The following is a 21603-nucleotide window of genomic DNA, read 5'->3' as shown; positions in this document are numbered from 1 at the left end:
GAATACATAAATACTATGTTCACAAAAACTTCTAAACTGATTTGTAGGTTTCATTAAAATAAACCATGCATACGCATCAACTGTGATTTCTATACTCGGCATATGAAAGACTACGATTCTGTGCATCAGAGATGTACATGAATCTGCTAAACTGACGCGTCAAGGATATTTGTTTCTCACAGGTTAATCAGCTACAGTGAAGCATTACTTTGTAAACCATTGTACACTTTACAAAGTCACAGTGTTACTCAACCCTTTAGTTCCTGAATAAAATTCAGTCAGATTTGCATTGTGTCACCAGGCATAAAAGACTGTCATATCTGTACAGTCATACTTGATTTCAACATTCATTGACTCTTTCATGTCTGACTTTCTGGTAATATTGGTTTAGACCTGACAAGGTTGACTACAGCATATGTTCAACATGCATGTAGTAACAATATGAAGACAGAAATTGAACAGACATTGAAGGCTTTTATAGAACTGACAAAACTGTGATTTGTGTCATAATCCAAATATTTGAGGATTAGACCTTTACAAACATCACTTACTTTTCATATGTTGCTTTTACTCTTTCATCAGTGTTTGCCGACTCTAAAGTCTCTTTTTTCTGAATGTACTTTTCAGCATTGATCATTTCAAACAGACTGAGTTGTTTATGTTCATCCACTGTTAAGTTTTGCTCTGAAAACAACAGAAAACACAACATAGAAGTTCCATGAAAAATTGTACGAATATTGAGAAAATAAAAGAATTAATATATAAATATCACAGCTGACAAACACATCTGACCCTTCAACTTTACCAATAAACAAAATATCTAATAATTACTTCAGTGGAAAAATCAGTAGCTCAAAGATGATACAGCGTCACTTGCCTCTACATAAAATATCAAATATCATCCAGATGAGCTTCTGAACAGCTGAAACAATGTGGGTTGTTTTTGCAGATATAAAATTACTTGATACTGTGATTGACGTTGAAATTACAGTACACTCTATGATATCTCTGTCAGAGTACAAAACATACTCCTAATATAGACAATGTTTTACTCTATATATAAAAATACAAGACAAAAAAAATACAACTGCCATTTTTAGCCATCACAGATGAAGTCATGTTATATTACAACAACAAAAAAGATATTGGAGAGAGAAAATTAACTTACTCAGTGGTCGTACAACTCTGACGGCAAAATAACCTTTCCTGAATTTGCAGCAACAATTGCGGACAGTGGCACGGAATATAATCCACAGATGTGATAAGACAATGAGGGGAGGGCAGAGGGAGGTCGACGCATGTATTCAACAATCAGAGCATAACGCTGGAATTTCCAGAAGATGTCGGTGTTTTCCTGTACAGCTTCAAAAGTGTAACTGTTCAAGAAGATATGGGTGGAAGTTAGATTTCATTATTGTCACTATCAAGTTTCTTATTCAATGATGACATACCCAGTGCAAGTTTCAAATAATCATTATTTCAGTATTGAGTGAAAACACTCAATACTTTGCACATACTTTGTAATACATACACAGTAGTGTAACTGGGTTTAAAAGAAGATAAAAATTCTGAATGTTGACTGTTCTTTGCATGACAGAGTAAGCTTAAGATGTTCAAGTCATGATGGGCATTGGAAGGGATGTTCAAGTAGCAATTTTTGCAATCATCCCTTTGAAAAGGTAGCTGGTAAGAAAAGGCACAATTTAAAAGCTGGTTGTTTTTGTCAGCTATGGCTTGTAAGTAGTTCTCCAATAAATCATGTACACTGGTCTAACTTGCTAATCATCCATGCCAGCCAGAGTTTTCAAAGCACAGTTTAAATGATTTGATATGACTGGCTTGTAGATTGTACAAAGATGCATTGTTAATAATCTCATTTAGTTAAAACTACACTTGAATTAGCAGAGAAACAATTAGCTTACCTGAACATAGCAATGAGTAGATTGAGAAGCAGAACATTGGATAGCATCATGTAGAGCACCAATAGAACTATGACCAACCAATGTGTGTCTGGACAACGTTGACCACCTTCTTCAATAAGTGTGGCATTTGTTGTACAGTCAATCTCACCTTAAACAGACACAACAAAACAAACAGTACACTTTATAAATCTTGCATTTGCAATAATCCATCATATACTCAGTTAAAATTCCATCAGCAACCATCTACAGATGAAAAATTCCATATGCAGGACAGTTAATCACCTTTACTGTCATTTTCTTACCGGTACACTAATGATGATATACTTAACAACTCCTTTGTTCAAAACATTTACAGTATTTGTACAGAATATACAACACATTGAAAACTTGACTACTATTAGCAAAGCAAAGCAGGATATTCATATTAAGATATGGTGTGAACATCCAAAAGCTTATAATGTGTTGCTAAAAATTTTCCCTTGCAGATTGAAAACTCTTTCATACCATTTACACATTCACCTGTAATATTTAACTAATACTGATTTGAATTAAACATTTTAGAAAGTTTTAATGGGAAGCTAGGAAAGTAAAATGCTGCCTTTGATCAGAGCTAAAGCCGGAGCATTAGAAGAAGAATTGTCCACAAGTTTTCAAATACTGTGTCAAAATGGTAGTGTCTCACAAACTCATTTTCTCTAAAGAATTATTCATAAGTTATCTAAGCTGTCTTTCAGGTTTTTTATGATCACATTAGTTTTCTAAGGTTGTGTTTATATCCTGACATGGGTATTGAAATTTGTGAAATAGACCCAGTCATTCTCTACTCTTTCCACACAGATAAAAAACAAATAAACTTATGGTAGAATAGTATTTTCATCATTTCCCATCACAGAAAAATGAGAAGAAATTTTAAGTTACCTCTGAGTTCTTCCAAGAACAATTCACCATAGATCTGGAAGTAGGGTTTGTAAAATACTCCTTCGATAAGAGGCACTATTCTACTTTCATTGGGGTAGAGTATAGCTTGCATGGACACACCATAGCCAAGGATAAACACAAACAAAATACCAACAAAGAACAGCAAATCCACCATCTGTCAATGTAGGAGCAAAAAAAGAGCATTAAAAATCTCATCTAACATTTCTCATTCTATTACTTGACAGTTAGTTTTACGTCAATGCTGAGGCCTCTAGTCTGTTGTGCAAATCAGTGTTTGAAGGTTAAACATTTCAAAGATATTGCTTTTTGCTCAATTATATTTGAGGACACTATTTGACAGTGCTTGACACTTGTAAAGATGTTTAAGATGGATTTTGTTTTTTGTAGACATGAAAATGAATGTCTTAGTTGCTTTGCTCAGTTACACCAGCTAATGTCAATAATTGTAATTCAGGTAAAACATAATGCACATTAATTAAATTGATCTACCAGTATATTCTTCATGTTTGAGTGAAAAATGCCCAAAGACATGATTATGATAAAACAATGATCACAGATAAAGGTACGCATTGTGGAATAAAACTACATGTAGTACATAATTTATGTATGGAGATGGTTTAACACTGTATTATTGCTTTGGGAATGTGCATATGGTGAAAAACAAGGCATCTTGATATGAAAATTATAAATAAATCTCACCATTTTGCCAATCATAATCAGTTTTGGCCCCATTTGTCTGTTAAGATAAAACACGTGAAGAAGTCTGATATAGAAACACAGAATATCCATGGACCAGATGTAGCGTGCTGCTTGTAACGTACTGGCAGAATCTCCAAATCGTAAACCCAAACCAGTGTAGAACAATGACAGTGAAATCACATCCAGTATGTTCCAATAATCATTAATCCAGTTAGATAACTTCAAAAAAATACTGTGGGTCTCTTCTTGTATAATCTGAAAGGGAATAGAAGATAGATTTGAAACAAGACTTGCTTACACTGTGTCACTAGACTTTGAATATACATTCCTAATAGTCACTAGTGAAATTGTTTCATCATTTTAAACTTCAATCCTTGTATCAAAGTGTCCCTGTCTAGGGGGTCCAGTGTTGCTAAAATTTACCATATTCAGATTTTAAAAACATTTGGTGTTGAAAGGGTAGGAACGGAGAGAAAGACCTGTAAAGTCCAGGAAAACACACATAAGAAATCAACATTAGTGTCCTATGGTGTCAAAAGCCAACCAGGAATCTCCATTAGCATCCCAAGGTGTCAGACAAAGGCCTTCAACAATACATTGCTTGGACAGACAGTGACAATTATTCACACATTGTCTTCATGTAAAAATTTTAAAAATCAAATGATAAATTGAAAACCTGTAGGCGAATCTTACTTTCATTATTATGTGTATTTTTCGTTCACTTACCTGTCTTATTTCTTCACATACCAGTGTACTGACCCAAAATACAAGTACAGTCTCTGCTATTGAGATTTCCGAGTGGAAATTGATCAACAAGATGTAACTGAACAATATCAGGAACACAATGTAGGCGAACTGATGAGGAAAGAATATCATTCATATTACTCACTTTGACATGCAATTCTTGGTCTTAGAAAACATTGCAAGAAACCTCACACAGGAAGATTTTATGGCCATATATCAATACCAACATCAGTGACAGAAAACCGCAATATAATTAAGATTGTAATTATGCATCAAACAGAGATTTGGGGAGTGATTAGGTTCCAACATGTCAAGCATCATTACTAAATACTAAAATGATGATACTGCATTAAACAGTTGTGTTGATTATCACATAGGTGCTCTTGAATAATTTAAAATTTGAGTCCTGAATAAGAGAAGGTATTGGTGTGATATCTATCAAATAAGTTACAGACTCACCATGTCTTTTCTTAAATTTCTTACCATTGATTTTACTCTAAGTGAAGTTACTGATTCGTTGAGATAAAATTGTTATGATTTTGCATCAACAGTTTATCCATGGTTGATTAGGTATAGGCAAGTGTTCACATCAAATTAATGAGACATTACACTCTGCTATTGTCCAAAAGAGAGAAATATACCCATCTATTGTCCTATGCAGAGAAATATACCAATCTATTGTCCTATGCAGAGAAATACTGGTACACCCATCTATTGCCTATGCAGAGAAATATACCTATCTATTGTCCTATGCAGAGAAATATACCCATCTATTATCCTATGCGGAGAAATATACCTATCTATTGTCCTATGCAGAGAAATATACTCATCTATTGTCCTATGCAGAGAAATATACCCATCTATTGTCATATGCAGAGAAATATACCCATCTATTATCCTATGCAGAGAAATATACCCATCTATTGTCCTATGCAGAGAAATATACCCATCTATTATCCTATGCAGAGAAATATACCTATCTATTGTCCTATGCAGAGAAATATACCCATCTATTGTCCTATGCAGAGAAATATACCCATCTATTGTCCTATGCAGAGAAATATACCCATCTATTATCCTATGCAGAGAAATATACCCATCTATTGTCCTATGCAGAGAAATATACCCATCTATTGTCCTATGCAGAGAAATATACCCATCTATTGTCCTATGCAGAGAAATATACCCATCTATTATCATATGCAGAGAAATATACCCATCTATTATCCTATGCAGAGAAATATACCCATCTATTATCCTATGCAGAGAAATATATCCATCTATTGTCCTATGCAGAGAAATATACCCATCTATTATCCTATGCAGAGAAATATACCTATCTATTGTCCTATGCAGAGAAATATACCCATCTATTATCCTATGCAGAGAAATACCGGTATACCCATCTATTGCCTATGCAGAGAAATATACCCATCTGTTGTCCTATGTGGAGAAATATACCTATCTATTGTCCTATACAGAGAAATATACCCATCTATTGTCCTATGCAGAGAAATATACCCATCTATTGTCCTATACAGAGAAATATACCCATCTATTGTCCTATACAGAGAAATATACCAATCTATTGTCCTATGTGGAGAAATAAACCAATCTATTGTCCTATGCAGAGAAATATACTGATAAACATACCCAGATATTGAATAGGTTGAAAACTTACCACATTGTAAGAGAAGGCGACGACTGGTGCAGAAAAGAAAAAACTGAACTTTTGATAAGCATTGAGTTTCCGTTTTGCTCTGATGTCAATGCCTTCATCATAGTCTGCAAGGCCGTCTGATGTTCCTTCATCAGACTCATCATCAGAGATCAACCTGAAATAAATGCAAATGATACGATGATGATGATGATTGAAACATGCAGTTTGCTGTCAAAACCCTTTTATATACAAGAAAATTTTACTCTTCATCTATTGTCTGATTTTAATTGCCTTTGAGCATATGAAAATATCCAAACCTGCCATGCATATGACATGGTGATCCTTTGATATCATGACTTGCAATGAATGCTGGGATCGTTTGATATCATGAATTGCAATGAATGCTGGGATCCTTTGATATCATGACTTACAATGAATGCTGGGATCCTTTGATATCATGACTTACAATGAATGCTGGGATCCTTTGATATCATGATTTGCAATGAATGCTGGGATCCTTTGATATCATGACTTGCAATGAATGCTAAGATCCTTTGATATCATGATTTGCAATGAATGCTGGGATCCTTTGATATCATGACTTGCAATGAATGCTGGGATCCTTTGATATCATGACTTACAATGAATGCTGGGATCCTTTGATATCATGACTTGCAATGAATGCTGGGATCCTTTGATATCATGATTTGCAATGAATGCTGGGAACAATACCATATTACCGAAGATTTGTCATCTTGTCATCACTAAAACTGATTAGAATTAGCATGTTTCACTTGGAAAGAGATGGAATAAGCTGGATAAGATATACCACACCTCTTTTGGCTGCCATGTTCATCCTGTTGCTGAATGCTGACCATTTGAAGACTTTGGTTTAGTTTATCACCTTTGATACTGTCCTGAAAAGTTAAATAATACAACAAAACATATAATTTGGACAAGGTCATTGGTCTTCATATCAGTAACAATTACTTCAGGGAGAAGAGTATTCCTTGAAAAGCATCGTTTCTGAACAGTGAACTTGGCATTGTTCAATGTCAAAATACAGGTACCAGTACACTTCATGATAGTATTACATGCATGCATCTCAAAAGAATATTCTACCTGTCAGTGTGTGTGTTCCCAGTGCTACAATACATATAAACATTTCTGAATACTAAATTTGCTTCATAGGTAGTAAATCCACAATGCATCAACATGTTCAACATTACTTTCTGTATCTTGCATCTCATTATAATACTGCTCATTGTGACATGCAAATCAGTGGAAAATTATGTTGTTACACTAAAAATACTGAAAAATAAACCATATCATGCACTTGGATAGTAACTAAGTTCTTTCTAAAATGACATAACCTATACTACTGCAATGACAAAACACAGTTGGAGATACAGTAATGAGGTATCAATGCTGATTAAAAATGCAGGATGAAAGTCTACTACTACCTTGCGACTGTCTGAAACAGTTTCTGTATCTTCAGCAGGCTCCCTGAACTTTAGCAGACAGAACATCAGCGGTGGAAATACTAAACAGCTTATCAACTGTAGGGAAATAAATGTGCATAAAATACATTTAATTGAAAGATAGGTAACTAAGTTAAACAAAAATATACTCTTTCAGTGCTAACATTTGACCACTTTAATGAATTACAATGGTCCATATTTACATGTAAGTATAAAAGTTTGATTAAATTTCCTTCAACTTACAGTTTTCCTAAATAAACTGCTATAAAATTTGCCTACACGTAACAGGTTCTGAATCTGATATAAGGCTAGACAAAGACATGACATACAAGTTATGTTTAAGTCCTGTAACAATTCAGTCCTGAATTATTTAGTGAATGAAAAAAGTTCATGGGTGAAATTTAAAGAGGATAACATTTACCCTTATCAATCATATCAATGGATTGTCTAACATCAGGACAATGCAACTTTCTACACTGTCTATGGTACATACACTGGTACTTAAACTCACTGCCTCAGGTGTGAGGGCCCCTATAAGGGATTTCTAAGATATATAAGATATGCTACCAGAAAGTCAGGACTGAAAGGGTTAACTGGATAAGATAGATCAAACTCAGTGATAGGGACTGACTAGTTGTTGTCTGCTTTTGATACAAATGGGAAACCAAATAATTTTGTCAGTCTGAATGCTTTTTTAGGTATTTTGCAATGGTTGTCTTCTAATTGAAATCTTATAAGGCTGACAAATACAAAATGTCTGCCCCTCAGTCTACATCAAACCTACCTTTATTGTAGTGGTATGTTCCCTTTCCAGTTTGCCATACCAGATAATACTGAGTAAGTTTTGTGCAGCTGAATGTGCAACGAAATTCTTATCATCTGCAGAGATAGCCAGTCGTAGACATGTTGATTTCCCCCAGAATGGCAACTCTCTCACCAGTAGCATGAGGGCTCTCTCTTCATTGTCCTTGTAACACTCAGTCAAAACACCACTTGCAATCTCTTCATATTCCCTGTGGAACAAAACCTCCACTGCTTTACTAATATTCACGAAGCAAGACAGGATTGGTGAAACAGTCATGCAACTGACAGGTACTGTCTCAAAGGTTTATACTTGTTGATGCTGACAGTAGCTACTAAACACAATAGAAACCCATTTCGAGAAGGTTAAAATGTATACAGTATAAAGATTCCTGCACGTATTTCTCGTCCTCAAACAAGCAAAGCATGCAATAAAACTAAACACTGATGGCAGTGAACATCATGCTCTCTATCTATGAAATGTGGTTTACTCATGGTGAATCAGTAACAGTACATGCCAATTTTCATAGATGATGAGAGAATGTCCATGTGAAACATTGATAATCGTCCAAGGGATGAAAATTGTTGTCAATCATTAAGTTGAAACAAAAAAGTGAATGTATTTACAGATCACTTGCACTGTTTCAAGTGTGGAAAGTTGAGTGCCATAAGATACAATCACATGAGGGAAATGTAATAGATCTCAGTTGAGTGTGGTGATACTGACATGCAAGGAATTGATATCAAATCATACCTATCATACTTGCCAAACATGATCCAATGATTAAAATGTATTTTCTCCTATATGTCAACACAGATAGATAACCATATTTGAAACTAAAATAAATTTGGAACATATGGGAGGAAGATGACAATAATTCAAAGAACCTTTATACTTTTGGTGCCGTGTCTGAATTAACTAACACTGCCTTTGTGAGTTTCATTCTGGACACATACCAACGCCCTATTATGATCTCATTTATACCATGGATAACGAAAATTCCACGAAATGCACTTTTATCAAAGCAATGACCTAGATCATAGGCATGGACAAATACACGGCTCTCTTCACATCTGTTAGCACAAAATCAGTATCACATAAATACTACAGTGACAAATACATCAACAATTGTATGCAAGCAGTACGTCACATAAAGTATGTCCATTACACATTGTTTAAAATCTTCTGTGATCTGATCATTGAGAGAAGCACCAGGCAAAACGTTTAAACCTTTTGCAAAAATACTTGATCAAACTTGATCATTTAGAGGAAGTAAAAGTTGTAACAATGTTTCCGTAGGTGAACCTAAGATACAGCACTGTCCAAACAAGTGAATAAACTTGACATTACAAATAAGCCAAAACCACACTTTATCAGTTGATACACTTTTGACCAGCCAACTTGAAATATAACACCCATCACTTTAAAATATGTTTCTGGTACATGTTTTGGTATGTATAAGACTATGAATTCATAACAGTGACAGTAAGAGGGCCAGTGGTTGGAGCCAATGGAAGATTTCCATGTGTAGTGAATGAACTGTGTCTGCATAAAAAATGTATAGATGTTACATTTTTATTTGGGGGTTTTGTTTGTTTGGGAGGGAAGTGTTTTGGTGGTCAAATAGGTATACCTAGATCACGTTTGTAGATCAAAAGTCTACATATACATAGCAATATTTATAAAAACATATAAATGTAAAAAGTAGCAGTCCAATACATACACTGTACAGACTCAGACAGTCATCATACTATACAGTAGCAGATGTCAATACAATAGACTTCTACATCAATCACCTTTGCTGTCAGTCAGAGAAGTTGCATCATTATACCGGTACAATCCATCATAGTGCACTACTTACACATCTTACTCTAAAATCGATATGACCAAAATATCTGTGAAATGCTCAAATGGTTAACTTTAGATTATGATTTCAAGACTTACTCAGCTTGTTTCTGCAAGTCATTAGAAGTATCTAGATCATCTTCTTCTTCAGCCATAGCTTTCTGAACTTGACTTGCAACCAATGCTGAAGCCATGGCATCACTACCTTCTTCCCAAAACAGTTCTGCCATGTCGTGATAATTTAATAATACTGACCATAAGAAGAGTTCCCTGGCTGGGTTATCAAATCTTCTCTCACGTATGGCAACTGGAAAAGTAAAGTGAACAGGTAAACATACTGTCTGAAAGGAATATCTTTGAAATCTATATGAGCAAATAAAATTATTTGTGTCATCAACATAGGTTAGACTATTTCTTTTAATGAAAGAAAAGATCAGAAAAATTTGAGGAATCAGACATACGGTAGAAGTGCTTTCAAAAGAAAATTAAGGATGTGTGATTTTCCTGGCAAATGTTCTTAGCTGAAAAGATTTGAACAAAATTGAATGAACTTCCTGGTCCTTATTCGGGTTTGATATGTCAGGTTCCTATCCATAACATGGAATCTTTTCATGTCAGCAATGTCACCCGTTTTCCAATATTGAGATTTACTAAACCATTGAAAACACAATGGGGTTAGACCACTGTACAGTTGTCAAAAGTAAAATTTCTAAAGCAACAAAAGTGTCAATTACTAAGCTTTAGATTGGCTGTGGGGATTAACTGAAGCTGCAATTTGCTAGTTGGCTGTGAGTGTGTGAATGTAGCCAATATTGTAGCCATGGTTTGGCTGTGAGTGTGTGAATGTAGCCAATATTGTAGCCATGGTTTGGCTGTGAGTGTGTGAATGTAGCCAATGTTGTAGCAATGGTTTGGCTGTGAGTGTGTGAATGTAGCCAATGTTGTAGCCAACCATGGTGCTGACATGTCAAGTAGCAACATTTGTTAATTTCTATCTATGCCACCAACATTAGGGACTTTGTGCATGCATATAGACTGTGTGTGATGCTTCAAAGCAGTGTGGCACATCAGCATAATCATACACTATCATGCCATGTGGCAACAATGTCAAAACTTACCAGTAAATCACTGCATTTGAAAATTGACAATTAGTGGTGATGTTTGAAACATCAAGTAACGGTATGTGATAGTGTATATACCATCTTTCTGATGGAAATTAGCATATTTGGTAGGAAATAATTACTAGGTAAAGCAAAGTAACTATCTAGTTACAATTTGAACATCATTATGAGAGAAGATCAGATGAAAATAGAACACAGTCAATTTTCCAAACGTTAGGGAAGGAGATACATCCTTCAAGTTCAGGGACAAATGTTCTTGAACACTGTCAGTAAGAGTCACACATCTTACAACTCATTAACAGTGAATGCCACATTTACTATTGCTACTTGTACTTCACTGTTAAGACACTTCATGCCAGTAACATCAAGCTGGTCAAGTGCAAATAGATCAAACATGAGGTTGCCAAAATATGAAGTTACTGGTGTTAAACTCCAAAGTGTCCATGCCTTACAGACACAATGCAGAAAACACTTTTATCCTGCTACAGTTGAACAAAATACTAATTTAATTTTCTGTTTTAGTCTCTCATTCCCATTCATGGCCCCAGTCTTCTGTAATTGAGAATACTAGTCCTGACAGGACATATTAGAACATAACATGAAAAAAGTCAAAATGTAAAAATCTGTAAGACAAATATCATCAAAACTAGTGATAAAACAACATAGCACTGTAGTTTGCAATGCAATGTGAACCGTGAGAGAACACAAACACCTTCACCCTGTTTAACCCAACACCATATGTAGAGTGTAGTTAAACCATTCACATTGTTAGCCTATGTAATGGTAGGCAGAATAGGTTAAAAGTTACCCAATTATCCCTGCCTACCTGGGTTGTAAGGTAACATAAAGTCATCCTCCACAGTAACACCAATATCTAAATATGAAAACAACGCACATGTACACAGAATCTTCAGATCAGACAGGATGCCACTGATAGATTTCACAGCATCATCAAATTTCACATTTCAAACTTTGACCATTCTGAAGTGTACCAACTTTTGATATTTTTGCATATACAAAGGAATATATTTGAAGAAAGCATGACCAAAATCTAATACATGGATATGTCATTGTTTAGATTGATAGAATTGTGTCATCCTCTGATTGCTGATCAAACAGCCAATAGAATCAGTTAATGCATGTCCCATGACCTGTATGACAAGTCATCGTTGATGACACAGTCCCCACTTGTTAATGGGTGCTTTGATTACAGGTCCTCAGAGAGGATAGAGTCCTCTTCATTAGGTCTGTGATAAAAATACTTTTGAATAAATTCGCTTGATACATGTCTGAGTTGTAGTTCAGGACATGAAAAAAATCGTAATAAAATGGCCACATGGTGGCCATATTGGATCGAATCACAAAACAAATCAATGTGCATATGTATGACACAGGTCAATGTCCTTGTACCAACTTTGATTAAAATCGGTTGAAATATGCTTGAGTTATGGCTTTGTACATGAAAAAATCATAAGAAAATGGCCGCACTGTGGCCATATTGGATCGTATTACAAAACAAATTATTTTACCATGCATATGTATGACATTGGTCGATGTCCTTGTACCAAGTTTGAATAAAATTGGTTGAGATATGCCTGAGTTATGGCTCTGTACATGAAAAAATCGTAATAAAATGGCCGCACGGCGGCCATATTGGATCATATCACAAAACAAATTGATGTGCATAGCTATGACATTGGTCAATGTCCTTGTACCAACTTTGAATAAAATCTGTATAAACATGCCTGAGTAATGGCTCTGTACATGAAAAAATCATAATAAAATGGCCGCGTGGCGGCCATATTGGATCGTATCACAAAACAAATTGACATGCATATGTATGACATAGGTCAATGTCCTTGTACCAAGTTTGAATAAAATCGGTTGAGATATGCCTGAGTTATGGCTCTGTACATGAAAAAATCGTAACAAAATGGCCGCACGGCGGCCATATTGGATCATATCACAAAACAAATTGATGTGCATAGCTATGACATTGGTCAATGTCCTTGTACCAACTTTGAATAAAATCTGTTGAAACATGCCTGAGTTATGGCTCTGTACATGAAAAAATCGTAATAAAATGGCCGCCTGGCAGCCATATTGGATCGTATCACAAAACAAATCGACGTGCATCTGTATGACATATGAAGTAATCCTTGTACCAAGTTTGAATGAAATTGCTTCAGGCATCTCTGAGATATCTGCGTGAACGGACGGACGCACGCACGCACGCACGTACGCACGGACGCACGCACACACGCACGGACATGACCAAACCTATAAGTCCCCCCGGACGGTGTCCGTGGGGACTAAAAATCCACTGACAGTCTTGTAAAGCAATTCCCAATATGTTAGTTCCCTGCTATTAGAATTATGGAGGTGAATCCATGCATTCTAGTTTGCCAGTCATGCAGTCCAGTTTGCTAGTCCTGTAGTCTAACTTGCCAGTCTTTCAGTCTAGTTTGCTAATCCTTAAGTCTAGTTTACTAGTCCTGCAGTCTAGTTTGCTCATGCAGCAGTCTAATTTTCTAGTTGTGTGGTCAAATTTGCTTGTCTTGCAGTATTCTTTACTAGCCTGCAGGCTGGTCCTATAGTCTAGTTAGCTTGTCCTGTAGTTTAGTTTGCTAGCCTTGAAGTCTAGCTTGCTAGACCTACGATCTTGTTTGTTTGTCTTGCAGTCTAGTTTGGTAGACTTGCAGTCAAGTTTGCTAGCCCTGCTTACATTCTCCACCACACAAGTCTAGTTATACAGCTGTTCTCTTGTCTACGGCAAGAATGTAGTTACCAGAGCACAAGGTTGAATAAAATATTGGGGTAATGATCTTGGACAATGGATTTACATATTAAGTTAATTATCGTAGACTATTTATCAAAATGTTTACTTCTCTATTTTAATAAAGGGTGATGAGTGAACAAAAGTACAACTCTACCTGGGTTAGGTTGTGGAGCAGCGTTGAGTTCAGCCACACTAGCTCTGATTGCAACATCAGATCCAAATGAAGGGTTTCCCATTCCTGTTGGCTCTGCCCATTTCGCTTGTTCCAATTCCTCTTCCTCATTGAGAACATATCGAGTTGGATCTTTTTTGTCCAAGTATAATGGCTCATATGTATCATCTGTCAATTCTTCCATCAAATGGCCCACATCTTCAAGGGTGAACTTGCGATAAGGCTGGAAGGTGAAACGAAGATTGTTTTCAGACTGACTGAGGATACAAATACATTTTTGATTATCAATGCTAAAGATACCTATCAGTATATCTAAATTTGTTGACATCATTCTCTGAGATGATGCTTTCTCAGTGTCCTAACTGCTTAAATCACAGCATACTTCTGATACACCAAATACAGATGTCATATACTCACGTTTCTTTTATCTTCACGTCTGATTTTATCCAGGAGCTCATACAAGATTGTATTCATTCGAATCTGAATGAAAATAATGGAATAACTATCAGATATTTATAATTATTATATATAATCTCATGGTATTTTTCTCTGTTTGACGTCATCGTATACAAGTGTTTTTCGCGGAGCCGTACAACTTCGAGCCGAAGGCGAGAAGTTGTGCGGCTCCGCGAAAAACACAAGTATACGATGATGTCAAACAGAGAAAAATACCATGAGATTATATATTTATCACATGAACAGTCTTCTTATTTTCCTTTTGACGTAGATGGATCAAAATTATCGTAACAAATTGCATGGATTTCGTCGCGATTTGTGTTTTACTTACGCGGATTACTTTCATTAAAAGAGTAAAGCGGCCCGTCACCCAGGAGATACTTTCATTCATAAATCCCATCAAGCTGAAATTTGCTACATGAAATGGTATCTCCACCAACCAGACATACGGATTCGGTCACGTGAACCTGTCAATCATTGTCTCGCGCTGTACCGATACCAAGGCAAGTCGGCCATCGGTACGGTGGACATAACTTTCATCGTGCTAGCGACGGATAGCCATAGAATATTTACAAATAGATTTATGAAGTAAATGCAACGACACGATCGAAACAGTAATTCTCATTCTCAGAGATTCCGTGGCTTTTCAAAATATCACACAAGTTTACGACCGTGGCGAGCGCGAAAGATTCCGTTCGATGGCACACAGAGTGTACCTCATTGCATGTTTACGCCCACAACGCTGCCGTCAACGGTCTCTGCCATGCCGGTGTCAACTCGTTAATCCCAATCTCGGTCGTCAATGTTTTCCTCTTAAGGACTTTGATGTTTGCAGTGACATATATCTCACCCGTAGATACATCCTAATTTTACTTGACGGAAACTCTGTTTTGAGTGATGTCTGAGTCAACTTTCGAAGTACATCGGATTCCACAGCGCTGCAATGCGTATACAGGCTCAACAGTTGATGTCTTCGCTAGCGCTACAGCCTTACGCCGCGCTACAGGTTTGATTCCGAGCAAGAATTTATGGAATTGTTTGTATGATGAAGGAAATTTATCGTTGTTAGTCGAATGACTTTATGCTTGTGCCTGTATGTCGCTTTCCTGAAGATTATACTGTACTCATTTATTCAGTTGAACTTCCGTTGAGGTGAAGATTTCAGGTTTATCGCCAACCGGGATCGCCCCAGGTCGACGTCCACATTGAGCCTTACGAGGCGACTTGACTGGATTGGCGGTACATCCCCTTTCGATTCTCGGGAACAGCTATAGTTTTAGCGACTCGAAATTTCGCTGGGCATGCCTTCTATGTTTCCGTGTGTGGATTTATCGGGTCACCTTTTTTGAAAAAGTGTCATGAGAGCATGGCATTGATCACGACAAATCGGTCTATGTTCACGTCGCGACCCGCATGTATGAACGGTACCATGCAAGAAAAAAGTTCCGGTTGATGACGTACAACAGGGGTAATTCGGATTTCTTATCTGTCCTGTTCTACATCACACAGGTGGGAATTCGGGCCAGTTCATGTGATGTTTATTACACCATTAGTAAACTTGCAATCATTGCAAGCTGCACATTGATCACTACAATGAATAATATGACAAATAATGCATATTTATAAAAATCATGGCCTTCATGCTGTCTGATTCTGTACAACACAATTATACTACATTTGAATGGAAAACTACAACAATAACAGTATAACATTATCAGAACAATCAATAATATGGAAAATACTGCAGAAAAGTAACAGAGACATCAATGTTGCAGAGATCTTGGACAGGCATTGAATAATTGCTGTACATAATTTTTTATGTTTTTCACTACTCTAATGACATTCTGAAAAAACTTTACGGCAGTAAATTGTTAGTGTAACATATGATGTTTGATACCTCATTGTACAGCCTTGTTAATCTTTTGACAGTAAGAAACTCCCAAAGACTGACACCCTGCTCTAGGAAAAGCTTGACAAAATCCACTTGATTGTTGAGCAATGCAATGTGCACAGCTTCATCCAAATCATGTTGCTGTCAATCAAAAAACATACATTAACTTTTATGAGACAAGAAAATGTATCAAGACCATGGGAAAGAAACAAGGCAAACATTCATTAGCACTGTATTCAACATTCCCCCTTATCTGTACAATATGTATTTCTCTATTCAATACATTCCCCCTTATCTGTACAATATGTATTTCTCTATTCAATACATTCCCCCTTATCTGTACAATATGTATTTCTCTAACATATATGTTTAACAATACAATACTATTAAATCTCTCATTTTGATCAAACCATTACAAATGGAAAAATTTCCACATTTTAACAATTTCACCAATCCGCAATATTCTGTACGTCACTTTTTTCTGTGTACATACTGTCCACCTTACCTATGCATTAAATGTAATACAAACATCAAAGGCATCAGAATTCTGACATTTTCATCAGCTGTTACATTTTGACAGATACTGTCATGTAAAGGTATCTAATGTTATGGATGGTAAAGTACTGCTATCAAAGCAACCAACCTGCCATTTCTTGTCCTCAGTAAAGATCACACTCTTGGCAATATCAATTCTGTTCCATGCTAGCGCCAACTTCAGTTGATCCTGTTCTCTTCCTTTGTTTGCTGATGGACAAAGAAACAACATTTTCTTTCACAACACATGATCACAGAAAATTGTTGAAACAAACTGAGAACACAAACAAAACAACATTATTGATGAAATTATTCAATATTAAATATGGCAGAACAAATTGTTAGTACTAACAATATGACATTCATTCAAAACTTTGGCAGTCTTCATTGTCCCTTGACATATAATTTCTGAAATAAAAATTTTACCTTTCAGTAAGGCTTGTAAAATTGCCAAATCAATATCTTTTGCTGATCCTTTGGCATCAAGTTCAAACACTGTGATCAAATCCTTCTTCCTCAGACATTCTTTCACCCATCCAACCATGGTATCCAGATTACGATCACCAAATTCTTTTTCCACAACTGTCTTCAGCTTTGCTTCAAATGTAGCATTGATCACTGCCCGCTTTCTAAAACATACAAACACAACATTCCTCATAGCATGGTTTTTGCAGCACAGTAATAGAATATAAAGTTTTTATGAACAAATACACACTTTTACAAAAGTGTACAGTTTCATGTTTCAAAAGGTGTCTACAATGTCAATAATTTAATCAATTCTTATTGAAAAACTACCTGGACAGCTGTTGCAAGCTTGTATCTTTCAAAAATTTCAAATACAATTTATTTAGCTTGACATCCAACATTGCTGTTAAAACACTCCGACATACAAAAGGTGATCTGTAAATTCAAAATTTCCCAATATGTAGCTTCTTTCAATATCAGTGAGAAGCACACACACAAAACCTATTTATGCGTAACTGTATAGTTGCACATGTTGTGTTTAGACACAGAATATGCCATACCGGATGAAGATTTTTCCCTGCCGATCTTTGAAAGGTATATCTTTCTCTGGTACTTGTTGCACTGCCCATGCCAGCATATCAGCAGCTCTTCCAGACCCAGCCACTATCACAGCAGGTGTACCATTGGTAATGGCTGACCACACTGTCTGTAGTGTTCCTGGCCCACCTTCTAAGACAACACATACCCCTGGTACTGTCATTATATCACTTTGGCCTGTGACAGAAAAAAAGAATGTGAGAGAATCTGTTAACTCATGTCTGCTTTCATCAGCACTTTAAGCTATTGCCATTTCATAATTTTCCAAAACTACCCTATCACTTCTATCCAAAGTTAAAGAATTATTTCTACATTTGCACAGTAAAGACCTTTGTAATCACCAACAAAATCTATTAAAGGGGGAAGTCACCATCTGTCTAAATTATATCAGTTAGTTTTGTTTCATGTGAAAAGTTATTTGGGATGTTCTCCTTACTGGAACATGATTGTTGAATTATCAATCATCCAAGCTCTATTCATACCTGGCGTATACACATAACACATAAATATGCTGATGACATAATTTCTAGTATGTACCATAAATTATGTCATCAAAGCGTTTATTGTTGTATCTACACGCAGGGAGTGAGTAGAAATCTGATAAGTGACACTTTAGAAAGGTTCAGTGAACAGAACAATATAAATAGTTGCTCACATGAAACAAAATAAGCGAAATAATATGAAAAGATAGCCACTTTTCCCTTTCACATTCATATCAACTGAAAACTTATACCGGTACATGTATATCATGCCTATTTGCTGCAAATGATTCAATCAACAAAGATTTTATCAGAAACATTTTATAAAATACAGGAGCAAAATTTACTAGAGAAACAGGGATAAAATTAGAAACTTTGAAAAGAATAAAAACAAAACATATAAAAGACACCAATGGAAAAAGAAACAGAAGAGAATATGAAGTAACTTACTGAAATCTGGCTGAGAGGAAGACAGACAGGGTTGAAAAATAAAGTGAAGAAGAAATTTAACATGAGAATACAAGTATGTAGAAGAAAGAAAGAAAGACAGAGACAGACAGACAGAAAGAAATAAGATAAAGGTCTGTAGTTGTGTAAATGGCCATTACAACATTACAGCCATGGGTGAATTTGAACAATGAGTTAACAATAACAACAATTTTCATAAATCCCTTCATAGATTGAATCTCAAACAAAGAAAAAGATATCAATCTTTATGCTGTTTTCATGATATCACAGACATGATCCTAGAAAACACCAAGTTTCTCCACACAATGAGGAAACTCATTGACATTAATCATAAATACTGCAGAGTGTACCATAATGAGTTATAATGTCATCTCAAAAAGGACACCGTTTCTTGTCTGTTCATTTATACAACAGATTGGAATCATAATCCTACATTACAAAAATTTAGAGGACATTTAAAATTTTTAAACATTTTTGTAATGCAATCCATCTAGTAATTACAGCATTAGAGTTTTTGTGGCAGGGCACCTAGACAGGCATCATTCATTTTACACATCCATCACTGGGGAGATTACAAATTACAGATAGGTATTCTGATAACAAGGTAAACCCGGGCATCAAAATGGCCGATGAAAATAATTTACTGAACAGAATTTAACTTCTAATGACACTAATGAATATGAAAACTAGAATTATAATGACAAGAGAGATAATAATGATAATGATAATGACCAATTGCTGTCATTTAAAAATTTAAAGAGAACTATCTTTAAAATAAGAAAATATGGAAGAAACACTTACTTCTATCGAGTCTCATTTCAGATATTGCCTTCTCAATTTTACCACGTAGTTTAATTTCAGTTCCATATCGATTTATAGTTCCATTATCAACAAGTATAAAATGTGTATGGTTTGGATCCAAGGGAGCTTCCAGACCTTTCTGTTCTTCCACTCTGTAATATGCTGGATACTTTCCCTACATGTATAATAAGGGAAAAAATTCCGTGAGTGTTTTAACAAACATCAAATTTCAACTTTTCTATATTGATGTAGTTTAAACATAGTATATGATTCCCATTGAGGCAAGTCTGGTCAAGAGTTTAGAGTTGCAAATATGTGTAAATCTCAATTTCAAAACTATAATTGCAATTTGCCAAACCATTGATCATTGTAGCAATACAGCCAAATTTACTAGCAAAGGGAAGCCATCTCTATCAAAGATGAAAAGTGAAGAAAACTTACCGCAACACTGATTAAATCTTCTCGTTTATAGACAACACCCCATGGTGCGATACCAATGTTGACAATACTAGTTTTACCATATGAACCACTACCAAGTGTGTAATCACGCACTGCTTCTCCAACATGTTTCATAACACCAGTGTGTGTACCTCCTGTAATGATCCATGCATCTGAAAGATATTCAAATACATTTACATCAGCAATGTTTAACCCTTTTCCTGCCAGACAGTATCACTTCCCCATCAGCCAAGTCAGTAAAAAGCGGTATTGAGCCAAAACATGACGTATTTTCACCCACTTGGTTTGGTCTGTTATAGCATCTTTAGTCCAAAAAAATCAAGTTTACAGTATTTATGTTTTCAACAGCCTTCAAATGTACAGTATTATGTTAAAATACACCATATGGAATATGTTGTGTTTCATTAATTTTAACCATCTTGACCTGATGGTGAAATATGGACTTGGCATGAAAAGGGTTAAAACTGATAGAAAAAAGACATCCTAATAATCCTAATACAAAATTTGTTCTGGTAAACACCTCTTTCAGGGATACAGTCATCGGAACTGCGCTCAAAGGTCATATGGGATCCATACGACCAATGTAAACACTGTATCCAAGGTAAAATGGTGATTGATGAAAGTTAAAGCATGTCTGTCATAATCTATTGTATACCGGTAATATAAATGTTGCAGCTATAATGATGAGGTGCAGATATCATACACGAAATACATTGTTTGTAAACAAGAAACTCGCACAGGCGCAGTTCTGACGACTGTTTCCCTTTAAATCAGAAAACCATTTATTAACGACACATTTTTCTAGCCAAAAGTCTGACAAGAATTTTTTTCAGTCCACTTAGAACACCTGTGTTAAATGACACATTTGTTGCTACTGAAGATTTCTGTAATAAACTTATGTCACTGAAGTAATAATAATAATAGCAATAAGTATCAATTTTACTAAATTAACACAAAATGATGATATGGTTACAGCAATTTTCTGTTTAATTTAAGAAGTCATATCAACAGATGCATGAAAATGCAGCTTTCTGTTTCATTAATGACTCTACACCAAATGTAGACCATCAGTGACCATTGAAAACTTACACATCTCAAAATTTTGTATATTATATGACCTTCACAAACACATACACACTTACAATATACACACTCACAGATACAAAACAATATACACATGATGACACCCACAATTAAAGACTGTATAGAGGATGATATCACTGGAAAACTACAACCAAAATATTACAAAATGTTAATTTGAAGTGATACATGTTTGTAAAAGTAAGACA

General features: G+C 35.6%; 1 protein-coding gene across 3 annotated transcripts in view; it reads right to left on the bottom strand.

The window, feature by feature from the left end:
- Positions 1-551: 551 nt before the first annotated feature.
- The window catches only part of LOC139117515 (transient receptor potential cation channel subfamily M member-like 2), a 32557-nt gene continuing 11505 nt past the window's right edge, over positions 552-21603 (bottom strand). For 2 of the 3 annotated variants that reach the window (XM_070680705.1, XM_070680706.1), the window contains exons 6-25: positions 20297-20466; positions 19856-20030; positions 18071-18284; positions 17472-17674; positions 17155-17255; positions 16518-16652; positions 14582-14644; positions 14147-14387; positions 12040-12087; positions 10192-10399; positions 8230-8458; positions 7428-7523; positions 6799-6881; positions 5986-6139; positions 4287-4415; positions 3561-3815; positions 2841-3015; positions 1923-2070; positions 1169-1376; positions 552-684 (exon numbers count right to left, since the gene is read on the bottom strand). In XM_070680705.1, the coding sequence (XP_070536806.1) occupies positions 1169-1376; positions 1923-2070; positions 2841-3015; positions 3561-3815; positions 4287-4415; positions 5986-6139; positions 6799-6881; positions 7428-7523; positions 8230-8458; positions 10192-10399; positions 12040-12087; positions 14147-14387; positions 14582-14644; positions 16518-16652; positions 17155-17255; positions 17472-17674; positions 18071-18284; positions 19856-20030; positions 20297-20466 (3035 nt within the window). In that variant the 3' untranslated portion in view covers positions 552-684. The remainder of the gene's footprint in view (positions 685-1168; positions 1377-1922; positions 2071-2840; positions 3016-3560; positions 3816-4286; positions 4416-5985; positions 6140-6798; positions 6882-7427; positions 7524-8229; positions 8459-10191; positions 10400-12039; positions 12088-14146; positions 14388-14581; positions 14645-16517; positions 16653-17154; positions 17256-17471; positions 17675-18070; positions 18285-19855; positions 20031-20296; positions 20467-21603) is intronic. The other variant, XM_070680707.1, reaches the window with a different exon arrangement.

The sequence above is a fragment of the Ptychodera flava genome, chromosome 18 (genome assembly GCF_041260155.1).
Source record: "Ptychodera flava strain L36383 chromosome 18, AS_Pfla_20210202, whole genome shotgun sequence".
In the NCBI taxonomy this organism is placed as follows: Eukaryota; Metazoa; Hemichordata; class Enteropneusta; family Ptychoderidae; genus Ptychodera; species Ptychodera flava.
This window is presented reverse-complemented; position numbering and strand designations above follow the sequence as displayed.